General features: G+C 52.8%; 1 protein-coding gene across 2 annotated transcripts in view; it reads right to left on the bottom strand.

Annotated features, from left to right (window-relative positions):
• Positions 1–777: 777 nt before the first annotated feature.
• CDK16 (cyclin-dependent kinase 16) overlaps positions 778–11592 on the bottom strand; it is a 12172-nt gene continuing 1357 nt past the window's right edge. Inside the window, exons 1-16 of one of the 2 annotated variants that reach the window (XM_011982841.1) lie at positions 7456–7758; positions 7008–7215; positions 6254–6387; positions 6029–6154; positions 5882–5938; positions 5670–5784; positions 4913–5007; positions 4752–4814; positions 4377–4500; positions 4073–4193; positions 3867–3964; positions 3679–3784; positions 3555–3597; positions 3307–3397; positions 2136–2213; positions 778–2049 (exon numbers count right to left, since the gene is read on the bottom strand). In XM_011982841.1, coding sequence (XP_011838231.1) covers positions 2012–2049; positions 2136–2213; positions 3307–3397; positions 3555–3597; positions 3679–3784; positions 3867–3964; positions 4073–4193; positions 4377–4500; positions 4752–4814; positions 4913–5007; positions 5670–5784; positions 5882–5938; positions 6029–6154; positions 6254–6387; positions 7008–7215; positions 7456–7671 — 1713 coding nt within the window. In that variant the 5' untranslated portion in view covers positions 7672–7758 and the 3' untranslated portion in view covers positions 778–2011. Of the gene's footprint in view, positions 2050–2135; positions 2214–3306; positions 3398–3554; positions 3598–3678; positions 3785–3866; positions 3965–4072; positions 4194–4376; positions 4501–4751; positions 4815–4912; positions 5008–5669; positions 5785–5881; positions 5939–6028; positions 6155–6253; positions 6388–7007; positions 7216–7455; positions 7759–11592 lie in introns of those variants that run through there. The other variant, XM_011982842.1, reaches the window with a different exon arrangement.

Here is an 11592-nt window from a genome sequence, read left to right as displayed (position 1 = left end):
GAGTGATTAGAAGTCCATGGGCCCCCACCACTGGGCTTTAGTAAATGGCCACTTAATTAGGCTTGCCATTACTTGCAGTATTTACCTGGCCCTGCTCACCCCACCTCTTCTGCTTGCAAAACAATCCTTGGCTTTGCCTAAGATGGTGGGACTGGGGCTGGAACTCACAGGACAAAGGAAATAAAAGTCTCAACTATCCTCATACCTGAGAGCAAATCCCAGGTTGTGTCATTGATCCCTGGCCTCTTGCAAACTCTCTCACCCATGCCCATGGTTTCTATTACTTCCTGGACACTAATAATTGAAATTTCCAGGTTAAGGATTTCTCTACCTACTCAGTGGTCCACAATCTACCCTTTACTGTCAAGATTCCCTCCACTTCATGGTTTCCTAGTCAGATGCTGTAGTGGTCATACAGGGCCTTTGCCTCATCTTCCCATCGATGGTTCTATTGGGCCTTCCAGTGTCTTTCAAACATCATCTCTCCACTCCCCTGTCTCCACCCTCTTATCAGGCTTTCTCACATTCCTGGGCAAATCTAACTCCCCTTTCTGCTTCTCAGCCCATCAACACCATTCAGCCTGCCCTACCTGCTTCAACTCCATGTTCTACTGTTACATGTGCAATACCTTAGATGCCTTTTTCATAGTTGTGACGTGTCCCTGGTCCACTCCCAGTGTTTTCCTAGACAGTGGTGATCAGGTATGAATTCTCCAAGGTCCCAGTAATCACCCCAGCTTGGCCACCCTCCACCCCTACAGGGATTTGCAAGCAGGCTTTTCACTTTAGACTTTTTAATATTTCATACAGCGATTATGGTGCATTCAGGAACCCAACCCTCCAAACCCACTAGGAGGGCTCCCACCCCTGCCCTCCCACCCCATTTCAGGGCCCCAGGGCTTAGGGTGGAGGAAGGGGAGGTAACCACCCATCCAGGGACTGACCCTGGAGACTGTCCCTGCCCTGCTCACCCTCCCCAGGAGATAGGGGGCAACACCTGGGCACAACCCCTCACAACCCCCTCCCCCAACCCTGCTTGTGCACATATGCACAGTATGGCTCCTTGCTGAGCTGGTCAGTTCCTGGCAGGGCCCCTACCCAACAGCACCGAGTGGGATGGGAGCAAGAGGGCTGAGCTGGGGAGACCCTGAGAAGGAAGGAGGCCCCAGCTATGGGACTGCAGGAGAGAAAGAGTGGGGCCCCCCACCTTGTCCATTTCCCAGAGTCTCTGGTAGTCCCCAGATCCTCCTGCAGCTAAGGATGGCAGGCGGGGGTAGGAAGGCGAGTGGCCGTGGCATGCTTTCCCATAGCCGATCCCAGGGTCTGGTGATGATCAGGGTTCCAAATAGGGGCTGTGTCCCTGTCTCTGAAAGGCTGGGAGCAGGGCTTCATTGCACAAAATACTGTGGGAGGGCCACACGCAGGGGGTGGGGCCCAGCCAATCTGTATACAGAGATATTGCATTTAAAAAAATGAAAACCTCATTTAAAATAATTAAAAAAAAAAAAAACAATGAATGAAACAAACAAAAAAAGGCCCACACAATATGAGGCAGGTGGGGCAGGCAGGAAAGCAGGCAGGGGATGCCTCAGACTCAAGGCATTGTCACCATCTTGTCTGAGTCGAGATTCCCAGCCTGAGCTAGCTCTGGACCCCTGGCTGGCCGTGGGGTAGTGGTCCTGGGGGATGGTATGATGAGGGGTAGGCCTGGCCTCAGTGTGGGAGGCTGGCACGGCCATGCTGTCCACCGGCAACTACCAAGATAGAGACAGACAGACAGACAGACCAAGTGAAGGAGTGATGAGAGCTTTGTTAGCACCCAGCAGACAGGCCAATGGGTGGGTTGACAGGCCAATGGTCAGGTGTTTGGACAGGCAGCAAGGGACAAGTGGGCAGGTGAACATGGCTCAGGCAGGTAGGCAGAGTAAGCAGGGAAGATGTAGTTGGGGGCTGCCCTGTGAGGGGTGTGGCATCCCTCCAGCCGCTGCCTGCTGGGGCCTCGGTCTGTGGCTTAGAATTCGGTGTCCACCACGCGGAAAGCTGGCCTGCCTGTGGGGGAAAGCAGAGCAGACGGCTGTTGGTGGGTAAGCAGGTAGGTGGGTAGGGTGGGGAGGAAGACAAGGGGCTGTACCTACCTGAGTCAGGCATCGACGAAGACCGAAGGCTGGCCTCCTTTTGTAGCTGAATCTCCTTTAGTGCAAATATGGAAGTAGCTACAGATGGGGGAGACATAGAAGTGGGGGATGACCCATGAGGTCATTCAGGACCAGCCCCATATGACCCCACTGGAAGAATTAGAAAACGCTGCCTCTTCTCTGAGAGGCTTGACCTTCATCTGTCAAACAATTCCATATACAAACAAGCTACAACCAGGGAAGATAAAATACGGACTATTACATGACACAAAGAAATCATTATTAATTTTGTCAAGTGGATTATGGTATTGCAGTTACCACTGGTTAAGTCTAGGTGATGGGTGGTGTTTGGGGTTTGCTTTATGTATTAATCCAGTGGGGAGATAGGGAAAGTGAGCAAATGTTTTTTGTAGGTTTGATAATTTGTTTTTAAAAAAATCTTTTATAGGTATATGCTGAAATTATTTAGGGATGAATGCTATGATGTCTGAGATTGGATGTGATTCAAAATAATCAGAGAGAATATAGATAAAACCAGATTGACCACGGATTGATGATTTATTGGAGTACTTAGGGACTCATCATATTATTTTGACTAATATATAAATACATATATTTGAAAATATCCATATTAAAAAGTTTTTAAAAGCCAGATAGAAAAAGAGAACATCACATGTGATTCTATTTCTATAAAATACAAGGACAGAAAAAAACTTATCCTTGCTGTTAGAGGTCAAAACAGTGGTCACCCTTTGGGGAGGGGCTGGGAATAACTGAAGGAGATGCAAGGGAGCTGGGGGTGGGGAGCTTTTAACATTCTGTTTCTTGACTTTTGTGCTAGTTACAAGGATACGTTTCATTTATGAAAATTCATTGTATAGTATACTTATGATTTGTGCATTTTTTAGCGCATGTAAGGAAATGTCTACTTTAAAAAAGGTAAAATGCTATTGCATATATTTTTATGTATGTTTTAAATTTTTCATGAAAGGTAAAAGGAACTGAAAACTAAAAAATGTTTTCATAACAAATACAACCCATCACACCTGTGAACAAGATGTCCCCCCACTTAGCGTAGCATAGCCAGAATCCTACACAACCCGCCAGCTGGCCCCAGCAGTTCTGCTTCCCAGTCCCCACACTGGCTGGTCCATTCCCCAGCTCCACTCACTGTCAGGAAGTTTGTGGATCCGCTCCCCCAAACTGAGGAAGAATGGATGTTTCATGGCATCTTCTGCGGAGATCCGATTTCGACCCTCAAACTGAGTGGGGGTGGGGGGAGGGGGATAGTATTGATTATCTTCAACGAGTAGGTCTCTCTGCCCACCTCAGACCCTGCCCCTGGTTTGGGGGGGGGGGGTCCCTGTTTCCCCACACCTGGAATCCCATACCCCCAAGGCTGACCCAAGGTGGTCTCACCTGCAACAGCTTGGTGAGGAGGTCGGCCCCGTCGCTATCAAGTCTGCCACAAGGACAAAGAGACCTGCTTTAAAATGAGTTTGGACACTCTGGCCCCTAACGTCCACCCACCCACCAGCCTCACCGGGGTGCGTGGCTCAAAAGGGCCTCGGCTCGGTACTTGGGGTAGTTGTATGTCTTGAACTCCTCATTGGACAGGATGCCTGGCCACGTCTCCTCAGTTGGGGTTCCTAGTAGGGAAGAGGAGTTACCCCAAACATCTCACAGGTCCTCTCTGTGTCTCCACAGCGTCTAGGGCCCATGCCTCCTCACCTAAGATGCGGAAGATGAAGTGTAGCTGTTCCTCCACCGTGGAGCCCGGGAAGAGGGGCCGGCCTGTGGCCATCTCATAGAAGATGCAGCCCACACCCCTGGGCAGGGAGGGCACAGTGAATAGAGAGGCAGCTGACTGGGTGGCTGTTGTGACCAAGCCACCCCCTTTACGACGTGGCCCCTGCCACACTTCCACCTGTCCTTACCACATGTCAATCTGAGTGGAGTAGTCCGTGGACCCGAGCAGGATGTCAGGGGGCCGGTACCACAGTGTCACCACCTCATTGGAGTATGTCTTTGTTGGGATTGACTTGGCCCGGGCCAGGCCTGGAAATCAGACAAAGGACAGCTAGAGTGAGGGGGTCATGGGCAAAGTCTGGGGGAGAGTGCAGTTGAGACCGAGGGTGTCCTAGGCAAAATCTGGGAAGGCTGAAGGGAAGTGAGACTAAGTGGTCATGGGAAAGTAGGAGGCTGGTGAGCCAATGAGAAGAAGGGGGAGGCCAGTGGTACCAAAGTCAGCCAGCTTGAGCTCTCCTCTCTCGTTGATGAGCAGGTTCTGGGGCTTGAGGTCTCGGTGTAGCACCTTCTGCCGGTGGCAGTAGGCCAGGCCACGGAGCAGCTGGAACAGGAACAGCTGGGGACCCAGGAATGGCAGGCAGAGATCAAAGACTATCCACTAGCCCGACCCCCAGCAGGCACTGCTCCCCTCCCAAACACAGACACCAGGCCCAGAGCCTTGTCACACAATAGAGGACAGGGTCCCAGTGCCCTCCAAGGGCTCCTAGCAAAAAAAGCCAAAGGGAAAAGTCCATTTCTGGGAGATTTGTGGGTTGGAGTGGGTGAGTGGGGGCCCCCTTGTGCCCCTGCTTCCTGCCCCACACCCACTTTCACGTTGTGCATGTTGATGATGTTCCCACAGTCATCCAGGTACTGCTTCAGGTCCTTGTCCTGAGGAAAGAAGAGGTGGTACAGGAATGAGGGTTACTTCCTATGGCTCCTGGCCTTCTCCCCACCTCCCCCCGGGACCCAGTGCCACCCAGCCTTACCAGGTACTCAAAGACAAGGGTGAGGGACTTCTCCGTGTGGATAATGTCATGTAGCGTAACGATGTTGGCATGTTTGAGGTCCTTGAGCAGGGACACTGCAGGAAGCATGGGAGTGGGACGGGAAGAGTCAGGGTCCTACCCTCAGGACAGAGGTGAGGACAAGGACTAGAAAGGGACAAGCCCAGGTTTTTTTTCTTTCTCCAGACAGTTCAAGGTAATGCCTCGGAGCCACCAGCTCTAACCCACCTCATGCAAGTTGTCTCCCCATGTTGCAGATGTGGAAAACAAGACTCAGAGGAGAGTATGGAGCAAGAACCTGGGATTGCAGCCCCAGGCTCATGTGACACTAGATTTTCACAACCTGTTTTTGGTTTCTGGGAAGGGGCCTGGCTCCAACCCTCAGTACACAGGCCTGCAGCATCATGTGAAATCGAATTTGCATACTCAATTTCAGTGCAATTCAAATTCATTCCATGTGATATTCTGACTAGAAATTGTTACAGTAAATAAATTGGTGAGCACTTTCAGGGGTGTTCTCGGAACCAAACCCTGGTTTGCAATTCATCTACCTTTTATCCAAATGGGAACAGATTCCTGGTTACCCTGATTATTACCTGGATATGTGGGTAACAGGCATTCCCATGAAAGCCAGAGTGTTTTGCGGGGGGTCCCAGAACCAGTCTTTGTTCTCATTATGGAGTGTGTGCACCAGGGGTGAGTTGGGGAAGCCTGGGGCAGATGGGATGGGGGTGTGTACCTTCCCGGATGGCGGTGCAGGGTGCCCCCTCTTCATGTTCCAGTCTGATCTCCTTGAGTGCCACAAGGTTGTCTGTGAGCTTGCTTTTGCCTTTGTAGACGGTGGCATAGGTACCCTGGAATGTGAGGAAGTGTGACAGGAGAGGTGCTATGAGATTCCAGGAGTTCCCACTGACCTTCATCCCCACCATGGGCCTCCTAGCTGCCTCTCACCTCGCCCAGCTTGTCCAGCTTAATGTAGGTCTCCAGTTTCCCAAAGCCAATCTCAGACTGTGGGACAAATGAGGCAGGTTGAAGCAAGTTCAGAAGGGTCTGGGAGAGGAGGAGAAAAAGGAGAGGACAGGAACACAAGGTGCTTACTAGGCTGACACGACGGAGGCGGCGGCTGAGGGGCTTGTCAAAGATGGGGCTATTGAGGGTCAGCTTCTCCAGGTAGCCCTCAGGCAGCCGGATGTCAGCTGGTAGCGATAGGCGCTTGTTGATGTCCTAGCAGGTAAGGCGAGAGAGAAACAGGATCATGAGTTCCACCTCCCCAGGTCCAACCCCCTTTTCCAGCTCCTCCACCATCCAGACTGGGTCAAGCACCTCAGTGGAGATCTTGCGTGGGGGATGGTTGCGCATGCGCACTCTCACTGGAGACTGCACCTCATCCGAGGAAGTGGCTGAAGCCTGGTCACTCTCCCCATCAGACCCCATCTTCAAGTCCTCGTGCACAATCTCTGGTGGCAGGGAGAGGGGTAGGGCAGGCCAGGTGGGGTCAGAAACCACAGGACACCCCCTCCCCCATGAGACATATTCCATCATCACACATGTGTGCACATGGCCCCCAGGGGAAACCTGGAGTCCCTCAGGGAGAGGGTGATAGGGCCCAGGGAAGCTCAGGTCCATCTAGGACAGGTTGAACTGGGGGGTGGGGAGGCAAAAGTCACCTGGTGGAACCTTTCCTTCCAAGGGAAAGCTGAGCTCAGAGCTGGTAGCTAGGTGGTGGCAGGGGAAGCCAAGGGTCCTGGGAAGGCAGGCCCAGGGCAGGCAGGTACCAGAGGCCTGAGGAGGCCATCACAGAGGGCAGAAGGGCAGAGGGAGCCTTGGGGCAACTGTGACAGGCAAGGCACCCTCTGCCCCCTTACAACGGGGCCTGGGCAGAAAGGCAAGGAGAGGAGCGCAGATGGACAGATAGACCGAGGGTGTTGAGAGAAGACGGGAAGGAAGGCGGAGAAGAGAGCACATGGGGGCAGAGAAAGGGCAGAAAATTGAGAGGAAAATGAGGAATGTGGCCACGAGGCAACACCTGGGAAGCAGCCTGGGGTCATATGGGAGAGGGGGTAGCCAGTGGACCCACCTGGTGCAGAGCTGAGTGGGCCCCGTGCAGAACGAAGTTCCCCAGGAGCAGCACGTGTGGGGGCCTCTCCAGGGTCACTGCCGCCACCACCACCACTCTCATCCAGGCCTATCTGCTCAGGGGCACCATTGGTCTTGTCTATGCCTCGGCCACCTCGGAGTGTCATTGACAGCTGCCGTTTGATCTTCTTCATCCGATCCATGGCGATCTGAGCAAGGGACAAGGATGGAAATGGGTCTCATATTAGCATTTGCTTGATCACCATGGGTCCCCTAAAGCCCACAGTCTAGCAGAGGGCACTGACATGGACTTGTCAGTGCTCACTCAACCAATATGGACCCCAGAGCCACTCAGGATTTCTGGAAACCCAACATGGACGGGGATCTTTGTAAGTACCTGCCCAACCACAGAGCCAACTCCACTGGGACCCTGCTCCTAAGTAGCCCACCTGAGTTCTCAGATTTAGGTGGCTGATTGAGGGCAAGGGCCCAAACGATGGATTGTTGGCCTCTAGGGGAAAAGCCCCACTGCAGGAGCAGAAGGCTCCATAGCAGATCTTCTCAGGTACAGCTGCAGTGATGGGCCCAGCCATGGGTCGGCCAGGGCGTGTGCCCAGAATTGAAGGATGGGTGACATGGCCTCGAGCACGCCCATAGAGTGGCATAGTTCCCCTGGCACCACCCTCAAAGGCCAAGACAGATTATTCCCTGTGGCCACAGGGACCCTCCTCCTGACTTCTCTAGCACTCATCGTCATGACAACCACTGCATCATCCCATTCATCTACCCAGGTGGGTGGGGGGGGGGAGTGTGTGTCAGGGTGTCCTGCCCAGACCCACCCACTGGGTGGGATTGTGTGGAGGGGGGGATCTCAGTGTATACCAGCTGTTCTCAGGGCTGCCAGAAAGGTTTGATCAGGTTAGGACCCCTAGGGTCCAATCTAGACTTTTACAAGCCAGGTCACATTTCTCCTTTACTCAAGAATGTACTACCTTTCCCATCACCCCAAATACACACCCCAGTCCTCAATGTGGCCCACAGGTCTTTCTTTACCTCATTTGGCCCTATTACCTCTCTGCCCACCACCCCCCCCAACCGCCCCGCCACCATTCTTACTTGCTGTTCTGTAACCACACCCAGCAGAATCCCACCTCGGGGCCTTCACACTGGCTGTTCTTGGTACCTTGGAACACCCTTCCCCTAAATTTCGAAATGGCTCACTCCCCTCTCCCTTCAGGCCATTGCTCAAAAGTCACCTTTTCATGAGGCCTCCATGAATAACCCTATTTAAAATCTCAACCATCCCGAGCTCCCTTACCTTGCCAGTTATCCCCCCAGAACTCATTACCTCCTCAGAAATGACACCACCTACTTATTTGTTTCTTTAGTCTTTACTGTCTATCTCCTCACCGCCACAACTAGAAGATCAGCTCCGCCAGGGTAGATTTCTGTGTTTAGGTCACGGCTATATCCTGAGGACCTGGAATAGTGACTGACACAGAGTAGATGCTCAAAAAGTGCTTATGGCAGAAATAAGTGAATCAGGGGGCTGAGGGCCTAGGACCAACCTCTGCTGAGGTGATGAGTCCCTGCTATTCATTGAACAACCCTAAATAAGGTAGCCCAGGGATGCTGGCATCGACAGGAAGATGACCTAGATGGATTGCTGAAGGGAATGGGGCCACCAAAAGGCTTAGGCCAGCCGTCTTCTGCTTCCTCTTGGGCTCTGGGCCAGCAAGGAGGGGGAAAGACCTGGCCCAGGAACCATCTGGACTCACAGCAGGGCCTAAGATGGCCCCGGGCCCAAGGGAAGTAGAGCTAGATAGGAGGTCGAGGATGAGACTGGGGCTGGATTTGAGGAGGGAAATGGGTCATCTGCTACCTTGAAATCAGGTGCTTCCCCCAGCAGTTCCCACCCCCACCTGGCTGAACTCACTATCCCCAGGAGGGGTAGGGGCCACCCTAGCAGAAAGACCTCAGATACAGGATGAGGTCCATCCATGGAGAACCCAGGATAATGACAAAACATCCTGACCTGGGAGGCTGAATACTGGGCCTAAGGCGAGGAAGGTAAAGCATGGCCAGCTCCCAAAGACAACCTTGTGTCCCCATATGGCACAGATACCCAGTTGCTTTGCATGTTGTGACAGGGAGTAGGGGAGGGGCTGGGGGAGACTGGAAGTAGGGCTGAATGGAGGATGGGGAGGGAGCCAGGAGGAGCCATGGGTCCATGACCTCTAACTGGAAACCCCAAGGGCTGGACATGCTCTGGAGTTCAGTTTCTTGGGATTTTAGGAAGATGGGGTGTAAAATCTGTATATCACATGACACTCCCAGAAAGGGGGATGGGGGGGCTCAGGCAAGCCCCTGTGAACAGAGATAAGTGAACATTTATACTCAAGGAAACTTTTAAATATCATTTCAGTTGATTGAGCTTTTTAGATTTCAAAAAAGTGAAGGAGGCAGCAAGAAACTGGACATAAAACCTCACCCCAAAAAGGGCACATGTCCTGCCTGACCCTTCCTGATCCCTAAAGACATACACCCATCCTCAGACTACTCTCATACTCAAGGATACTCACCACACCAACCACTAAGGACCTGGTCATCGCACTCTATGTCCTGATCCCCATTAATACACGCTAGACCCTCAAGGAGGCCTCACTACATCTTACCTGCTATTATCTCATATACCCATCAGCATTCAAAGCCCTAACACATAACATACCGCCCTGAACTCTGTCAGCACACACTCAGCCTCCTCTGAGTAACTCTTGCCACCACATTCTTGGGCCCCTCCCTGGCCTAGCTTCTTCTTGCCTTCTCCATAGCACTGACTCCCCACATTAACATATTGTTCCCCTTACATGATTCTGACCTCTATTAACATGCACTTGGGGTACTCTATAGCTGACCCACATTAGCACTCACTGGACCTTCTTCATGCTGCTCTGGATGCTGTTAACATAAAGTGAACCTTACAGAAAGATCTCTAGCCAGTGTTACCCACACTCAGGCCCCTTCACAGCTATGACCATCATTAACACACATTCCAGTCCTTCTACTGTCCTGTCCCCTTGGTCAGCACAAACTGAGTCTTCACTCAGGCCTGATTTCTATTAGCACACACTGGGCCTCACACAGTCCTGCCTCCCCGTTAGTACACTCTGAACCCTTACTCAGCCCTATTCCCCAGGGACACAAGAACACACTGTTCTACCATGGCCTGACCCTCATTAGTGCACACAGGTCTCCATTCAGCCCTGACTCCCATTAGCACACATTTCAGCCCTCCCTAGCTGTAATCCACTTTAGCACACCGAGATCATCACACATTCCTGTCCTCTATTGCTCTCTGCTCCGACCCCTCCACAGATATAATCCCTGTTGGTTACACTTGGATCCCTTCATGAAAGCCCTGATCCCCCTTATTACACACTAGATTCCCTCTGCAGCCCTACCCCCAAGTAGCACCCCCTGGAACCTCAACATACTCTGGTCCTCCGCGGACACAAGGGCACAATCTTTGCAAGGTTCTGATGCTTATTAGCATATTCCAGACTTTACACAGCTGACTCTCCCAATGGCACACATTGAAGAGCCTCTATGGCTCTAAACCCACATTAGCAACCACCAGAACTTCTTATATTACCCTGCTCCTTCCTAGTGTGCCCTCGAGACTCTCATTCCCTGTGTCCATGGACACACTCACACCTCACATCACCTAGACTCTTCATCCACTGAGCCTCTGACGGTGCTAAAACACTTCCTTCCCCACCACCCCTTCCCGGGCCCAGGCAGACACACAATTCGCATCTCCCTTAGGCCAGGCTCAGGTCTTCCACAGTTCTTCCTCCATTAGATACCCTCAGGATCTTCCTCCACTCTGCCCTCATTAGCATATACTGGGTCCCAAACTACCTAGACCTTCGAGGCCACAGGCATACATTCTCTACAGCCATGACCCTCACTGGCACACACGCCTCACTCGAGTCCTTCAACTACCTGCCCTCCAAAAGCACACACTGCATTCTCACACACCGCAGGCCCCAGGGACAGACACGCAGCATTAACAGCATCCCGGGCCTCACTGCCACACGCCAGGCCTCAGAGCCCTGACCCCATCAGCACACGTTCTGGTACCTGTGCCACCCTGTCCCCCATGAACACACACCGGGCCTCTCCGCGGACATAACCCCTATGAGCATGTCTTGGAACTTCCTCGACATCCCCCGTTATACACCCTCGGGTCCCTCACCCGCTCCGCACCCCGCCCTCCTTCCACAAGCACACACGGGGCCTTGAACCTTACACAGCTTATTGGCATGAGGCTTACTGCCACATGCTCCGACCCCCATTAGCAAACCCCCCAAGTCTTTCACCCCATTGTCACCCATTTCCACACCCTTTGGTCCTTTGATTTCCCCTGCTCCCCATTAGCACCCACAGCACTTCCCACCCCAGCTCCCAGGACGGGCCCAGGGCGGGGCCAAGGTCAGGGAGGCCCCAAATGACCCCCGCCCCGGTGCATTCTGGGAAATTCGCCGGGGGTGGGGGCACCTGCCAGCCCGGCAGCCCAGACCCCT

Source organism: Mandrillus leucophaeus, unplaced genomic scaffold (genome assembly GCF_000951045.1).
Source record: "Mandrillus leucophaeus isolate KB7577 unplaced genomic scaffold, Mleu.le_1.0 Scaffold243, whole genome shotgun sequence".
Classification (NCBI taxonomy): domain Eukaryota; kingdom Metazoa; phylum Chordata; class Mammalia; order Primates; family Cercopithecidae; genus Mandrillus; species Mandrillus leucophaeus.
The sequence above is the reverse complement of the archived record's forward strand: the minus strand, read 5'-3'. Positions and strand labels throughout refer to the sequence as shown.